We start from the raw sequence: 7,409 nt of genomic DNA on the forward strand, positions 1-7,409 counted from the left end.
TGAGCACAAACAGCCAGACACCTCTCTATTCACTGTGTCATTCAGCACCTTAATAAGCACTAGCCTAAACACTCCATTCTCAGCTCAAACTATCAGCTCTTATTCCTACAGCAGTTTGCATATCAAACACAGATCTGCATCACAAACAGTAGCCAGACATTCCTAACAGGATATCATCAGACATTAGCTTCCTGTTTAAACAAGATTAGCCATATGTTTAGCTGGAACCAGGAACCAGCAACCTACTTTTAATAGCTGAATGAGAGGAGAGTGGATTCCCTTGCCTATCTAAGCCCTCTCTACTCAGGTGGCGCTCTGCCAATTGTGCCCTCGAATATGTAACGCTGAAAACATCACTGTTTGCAAAACAGCGCTACAGCAGCAAAACATACCACATCAATATAATCAAACACACCTAATTCATAATTAGGCTTGCTGGAACGAATCAGTCACTTTTTACAGTACCAGATTTATATGCAAGCATGGTTCTACCATGCCTCTTTTCAACAGATCTTTTCCCACTGCTTGTAGACTGCTTGCAATTGTGCTGCTCCCACATCTCTGTGCCGGAGGGATGTCACAACGCTTAATCAACCTAATTTGCATCTCTAATTCAGGGTGTGACAAAGTGTCAGGAGATATATGACACAGTGCATGGGATCAGACTGGTGCAATTCAGATACTGTACACAGCAGCTGTACAGAAGCCTCATGTCTTCAGTGTATTTTCACCATCACAAGCCAGGGCAGGGCTGCCACGTGACACCTCCCCCCCCCCCCCCCCCCCCCGTGACCCCCCCCCCCCCCCCCCCCCCCCCCCCCCGAGGAGGAAAGTTTCCACAGAGGTCTGGGCAGGGAGGTCCTGCCAAATGAGTCAGAGAGAGTACTTTGAACTGTATTGCTTAAAGATACTGTTTGACAGCCTTAAAGAGACAGTACACTTGTGGGGCTCCGTGCTCGTACAGCCATCTCTTCTTGTTGATAGCAGGGCAGCACCAGCTCATTTTGCAAAGCCAGGCTGCTTCTTTTTAAAAGCCAGGCTCTTGGTCTGTTAGATATCTTGAAAAGCGCTGCTCCAATTGTGAGGACACTGAGTTTCTTTAGCAGAAGTTTCTAATAGAATTCAGGGACTCATAGGAGAAAGATCACATACACTGGAAAGCAACAAGATCAAACAGAAACAGAACAAAATGTCACAGAACCGCCTAAACAAACAGAGTCTTGGATGGAAGACAGCTGTCATTTAAACGGAGGGCCGGAAAATGCTTCCGTATATCAACCGGTTTCTTAGAGTGTTAAATCTGTCCGGCTTCCAGCTTGTTTCTTCGTTTCTTCAGAGGCTCTGTAGTTGGCACTCACAAGGTCGTTCACTCAAACCAACACAAGTGAGTCTGTGATTATTGTACATTCAAACGGTTATTAATCAAATATTTGCATTCCCTATAAATCCAACTGATCCTAGAGCTCTGGACATATTTAAAACTCAAGTGTGATATACACCAGCATGCCTTTACAGTGTGTGTGCGAGTCCGTTTGGAAGTGGGACAAACAGCCTTTTGTCGGGAGGTTGTCATCTTTCACAAACGGTTTGGAAGTGGATGAATGTGACGTTTCAAAGACTGAAGGACTCTGGCGTTTGTCCCTGAAGCCCGGACTGCTGGGTGAGGTTTTCAACTTGACAGAAACAAAGCCGGCTCTATTATGCGGGAGAGAGGGGCAGCGAAAGGGAGCAGGTGCGACCAGAGTCCAGCTTTGAAAACCAGCCAATTGTAAGCTCTGTTTGAACAGGTGTGGCTTGGGGAGCCCAGACAAGCGTGGCTGCTTCGAGTCTGAAGCCAGCAGCAAAATTACCAACCTACCCTGCCAGACACGGGTCAATGAAGCTGCTTCACCTCCAAGAACGAAGCCCTGCTTTAATCACAAGCGGAAAACGACATTTTTTTGCAGTTGAGACACACCGCATTCGGACGGTCACGCAGAGTTTCAACACCTCTTTCTGCGTTCATTTAAAGGCATGCTAGCCAGTGCTCGAAAATCAATCCATCCTTACTATAAAACGCTCTCAGCTACTGGAAATGGCACGTTTCAGAAAAGTCAAGATCTTATTTTAGTGCCATGCAACTGACATTCTAAAACATGGATAACGACATTATACTACATATTGTGTAACTTTTTTAAATTAAAATATTATTCATAATGATGTTTGGTCCACCCAACTGTCCATATTAACTGATAGAAGAGAGACAGGACCAGCTGTAAATATTAACTGATAGAAGAGAGACAGGACCAGCTGTACATATTAAGCAGACCCATGTTCTGATGTTTAGATTCACTTTGCTTAATTTTGATCACATCCTAGTGATAAGCAAGTTTAAAAGCACAACAGGAAGAGGTTAGGGTTCCAGAACACCTGCTGTTTTACTTTACCTGAACTGTGTCCCAGCCGTCCGTATCACAGCAATCCTGCTTTCTACACATTCTCAATAGCTTTGATCCTTTTTTTTTCACACGTCATAACGTAAATAAACTGGGAGATTACTTTTTTCAACTTTTACTCGGGAAAGTTCGCCAGGAGAATTTTTTTTTTTTCTCTTAAACATCACAGTAGTGTGTTGTGGGAAGAACAAAGCACAGTGTGATCTGAACAACACTGGACCCAGTAAAGGAAACACAGTGCGGTCTGGGTAAACTGTGCAGGTAATTCTGCAACACGAAGAGAGCAGACAGTTCAGATCCCAGTGGGTTATACATGATGCACAACAGACTGTAACTCAAGCAATGACAGAGTCACTGGAACTGCAGTGGAGCCTCGGCACACCTGTGGAATCACAAGTCCTACAGCGTGTTTGTGAATTTGTACCTGTAATTATTGCTGGGTTATTTAACAGAGCGAACACGTTCATGTGGGTAGTTGTTTGTGATACTTTTTAGTGCAATTGTAATTATTGCAGTATCATTTTAACTGTAAATTGTAATTATAATTGAACCCCAGCTCTGCTGAACAAAGAAGGGAATCTGGGCTTCACGGTGTGGAGAACTAAGCCTACATATACACACTGCAGCTGGCTTGACATCCGTATTTACAAACTGCACTGGCTTGTTGTGCACACACACACCTTTCATCACTGAAGTGAGCGCACACCCTGTTTATACAAACCACTGAAGCCATCACCACTGCCGATCGCAGGGTTTTCTGCGATAACATGGAGGCTGTGTTTTTGTTTATGCTTTTGGAAGAAAGTACAGTACGTAATCGATCGAGAGCTCGTCAAGCACAGCTGTGCTCTTTTCTGCAAAACCAGCGGAGGCGCCGTTTCTCTTTTTCTGCACTGCTCAATACAGCGGCGACGCTCTCCAGTACCATGACGGTAGATCAGAACATGTGGGCGATCTTCCGACCAGAACGCTGGTGGGAACGGCTCGAGTGGTTTCCGAATGGCTGGGTTAAAAATGAACGCATGTCTAAGGAGTCGTATATTTGTCTTTGACAATTACTGAGACATTTCCTGCAGTGCCAAAACACACAGATCGGCATTGGTGGAAGAACAAGATTGTTTTTTCTTACAACAAAATATTATACAACTGTACTTTGATTAAATAAAAAAAAGTATATTATATGTATGCACTATTTCCAGTACTATTGTTATGGACTTGGCTCATCAGGCACCTATATATATATAGCGCCTTTCATAGCGGACCCCCATCGCAAAGCGCTTTACAAGATACAGAGACTAGGGAGTCTGAACTATGCATCAGCTGCAGAGTCACTTACAACAACGTCTCACCCCAAAGATACAGCACAAGGAGGTTCAGTGACTTGCTCAGGGTCACACACAGGGAGTCAGTGGCTGAGCTGGGATTTGAACCGGGGACCTCCTGGTTACAGGACTGTTTATTTAACCACTGGACCACACAGCCTCCTGAAGATGAAGAAGGGAATCTGCATTTCACCAGTGTGGAGAACTATCTGAACACAAAGGTAGTTTGGCTCAGTTCTTCCAACAGCTTGGCGATTGCCTCTTATTGGCCACGCCCATTGAGGGACGCATGCTCCACCTCCCCACGCCACAGGGATAACCACGAGACGATGAATTGCTGTTCTGTGTTTGTGTGTGGCCGTTCCCTAGGCAACGCTGAAGACAGATTTACTAAGTTCATGAGCAATTTATTTTCCTAAAATGGTATTGATATGAACACAGCAACTTTGAGCTCAGTACAGCTCCAAACAGTAACTTCTCAGGCACAGTTTACAAGTTACACAGATATTATCTCCTCAGGTCAGGCTGCAGCTCAGAATATTCTTTGAAGATCCAGCTATCGAACGCACTCGCCCCCTCCTCGGATGCCGTTTCTAGCAAGACGATCTGAAAACTGTTTCGTGTGACAGGCAAGGTCTGACTGTTGAAGCGCTTTCTGATTTTCTGCATTAGCCATAATTTTATTTTTTATTTTTTAAATGCAGCGAAAAAGTAATTCTCTCACGTAAAACGTAATCCGTTATCCGTTACGTTGTTTTAATTCGGTTTTTATTGTTTTACTGTGTTTAAACAGCCTTCCTGATTTCATGCAAATCATGTGACAGTGTGACCTTTCACCTTTTCTTTGTTCATTTAGGAGTGTTTCAAATAGATTGTAGGATTGTAACTCCGATCCTGGAGTTTAAACTAGACCAGGTGCAGTGATTCGGTGCCAGAAGGCAGCAGCAGCCTGGTCTTTGAGAGATCTCTAGAACCCAGGACAGAAATATCTTTAACAGTGAGAAGGGAGGGGCAGTGTTGCTAGTGCTAATGGATTGAGAAGGGATAGTCAGATATATCGCCTTGGTTAGAACTCAATGTGAAACACTTGCAGTTGCAAGAATTCTTCTGGAAGGTGGCGACTTCAAAGAAAGGTTTTACTTTTCATTTCAAGGAATTCATTACACAGATCTGTGAATAACTGGCAAGCACCGGTTACTTGTGAAAGGCAGAGTGTGTGGAGATCCCTGCCTTCCAAGTTACTTTAACTTCAAACAAAACCGCTCCAGAACAGAGCAGAGGGAGGTTGTTCAGAGAGTGTAAGAGCCTCCCTTTCTCTTTCTCTGCTCCACCAGCACAGAGCAGAGGGAGGCTGTTCAGAGAGTATAAGAGCCTCCCTTTCTCTTTCTCTGCTCCACCAGCACAGAGCAGAGTCTGTTCAGAGAGTATAAGAGCCTCCCTTTCTCTTTCTTTGCTCCAGCACAGAGCAAAGGTTGTCTGTTCAGAGACTATAGAGCCTCCCTTTCTCTTTCTCTGCTCCACCAGCACAGAGCAGAGGGAGACTGTTCAGAGAGTATAGCCTCCCTTTCTCTTTCTCTGCTCCAGCACAGAGCAGAGGGAGGCTGTTCAGAGAGTGTAAGAGCCTCCCTTTCTCTTTCTCTGCTCCAGCACAGAGCAGAGGGAGGTTGTTCAGAGAGTATAAGAGCCTCCCTTTCTCTTTCTCTGCTCCAGGCAGCACAGAGCAGAGGGAGGCCTGTTCAGCAGAGCAGAGGGAGGCTGTTCAGAGAGTAAGAGCCTCCCTTTCTCTTTCTCTGCTCCAGCAGCACACAGCAGAAGGAGGCCTGTTCTTTCTTGCTGGAGTTTGGCTCAGGCAGGGCTGAAGGATTCTTGAACAGGCTTCGAAAGTCCTCTACAGTCTTCCCTGCCTCTAATTGTTTGGTCTCTTCTGCTGATGAACAGACTCCCCCGATTGCCAACATAAAAATTCAATCCCTACAACCCTACTCAACTCGATGGGTGCAAGTACTAGATAAACAGAGAAAACAGGGTTTAACGCTAAGGAGCTTTAAAAACCATTTGAATTACTTTACGTTTGCTAAATCTGCCCTAAGCTGGTTTTGAGCTTGTCTGGAGAACAATCGTTCATTCATGTAACCTTTCAACTCTGCCAGCCCACGAAGCAACTTCGTCAAAGTTTTTTCTCTTTTCCTAAATTGTTAAAACGGTAGATAATTACAAAGCACTCTCTGTTTTTTTTTTTCGTAAACTGGTAAACCGTAGATAATCCCTTATGCCTGCTTGTTGGATTTGAAATTTGCAGACAGTCCCTCGATGGGCAGCCACTGCGTTTGAGCTAAAATGACTTCTAGGAGTTACGAGGTACCTTCAATACTATTACTGGGAGTGGCTTAACACCTCATTACAAAACAAACGTTTCTTCATTATAGTAATCTCCAGTACCATCTTCTAGGTCAATAAAAAAACATAAATACATAAAACAGATGATTTAACTTTCAAGTTGTACAAAAATAAATAAATAAATAAATCTGGGTTTTGCTCTTGTGGGTTATGCACAGAACCCCTCGATTGACTCTTATGTGCTTGTAATTTCTATTATTATAGACTATGTCATAGATAGTGCTATGATATGCATCACGACACATGTCCATAATAAGATCCAATAATAATTTAATGCGGGATCATTTTGTTAAAACTAAAATGAAATCGGTATGTGTCCAAACCAACTACAAAACTGAGTCAAGAACCATTCTGTAAAGTAGCTAGGCATCGCTTTTAGACCTGTGTCTCAATACAAAACAGTTCACTATTGCAATAAAATCGCTTAAAGAAAGATTCACTGACACACACTTCACAATTCAAAAGGCCAATGTTTCAAAGTGCTTTTCAAACTCAGCGGCTCAGCAGCGCCCCCTACCTGGCTTTCAGCTCCTTGTGCTCCTCTCGGACCTTGGCCAGCTCCAGCTGCAGGCGTGCCCGCTCCTTGGCGACCGTGTCGAGGGTCTTGCGTGCATCTGCCAGCTCCGTCTCGTAGGCCAGCTTGATGCCCGACACCTCCCTGCTGACGATGCTCTCCGACTCGGAGACGCGCAGCCTCAGCCCCGCGTTCTCGCTCTCCAGCGAGCGCACCTTGTCGATGTACACGGCCAGGCGGTCATTGAGTTCGCACAGGTCCTCTTTCTCCTGCAGCCGGGTGATGCGGGCCGGGGAGAGCGGCGTGCCCCCGCTGCGAGCAGGGCGCTTCTGGGAGGGAGTCTCCATTCTCAAGCCGGATAATTCAACAAGAATCTCCACGAAACAGCCTTCCAAAACCTCTGCGTGCTTCCTGCAGTGCTCTGAAGCTTCTCTGGGTAGCAGTGACTCTCTCTCTCTCGCTCGCTCAGCAAGAATGCTTCTTGCACTGAGTTCCCAGCCAATATATTTCTGGAAAGGAGAGCGAGAGGAAGGGAGGGAGGGAGGGAGGAGTCTGCTTAACTCCTGCCTAGCTGTTTTAGAAGCTGTTGTAATAGACTACCTTTCCAGACTTTGAGAACACAGTGCTGGTTTTGTAACAGCCTGCAGCTGCGGTCATATGTTTAAGTAGAGTGTGGCAACAGATAATGAGGTTATTTTTAACTTGGTGGGATTCTAGGGAAAAAAGAAAACCAAAATGAGA

At 45.1% G+C, this 7,409-nt stretch overlaps 1 protein-coding gene across 1 annotated transcript in view; it reads right to left on the bottom strand.

Annotated features, from left to right (window-relative positions):
• Positions 1 to 7,216, bottom strand: part of lmna (lamin A) — a 29,871-nt gene extending 22,655 nt beyond the window's left edge. Inside the window, exon 1 of the mRNA XM_041252195.1 lies at positions 6,672 to 7,216. Coding sequence (XP_041108129.1) covers positions 6,672 to 7,015 — 344 coding nt within the window. The 5' untranslated portion in view covers positions 7,016 to 7,216. The remainder of the gene's footprint in view (positions 1 to 6,671) is intronic.
• Between the last annotated feature and the right edge of the window lie 193 nt (positions 7,217 to 7,409).

Source organism: Polyodon spathula, chromosome 6, assembly GCF_017654505.1.
Source record: "Polyodon spathula isolate WHYD16114869_AA chromosome 6, ASM1765450v1, whole genome shotgun sequence".
Lineage (NCBI taxonomy): Eukaryota > Metazoa > Chordata > Actinopteri > Acipenseriformes > Polyodontidae > Polyodon > Polyodon spathula.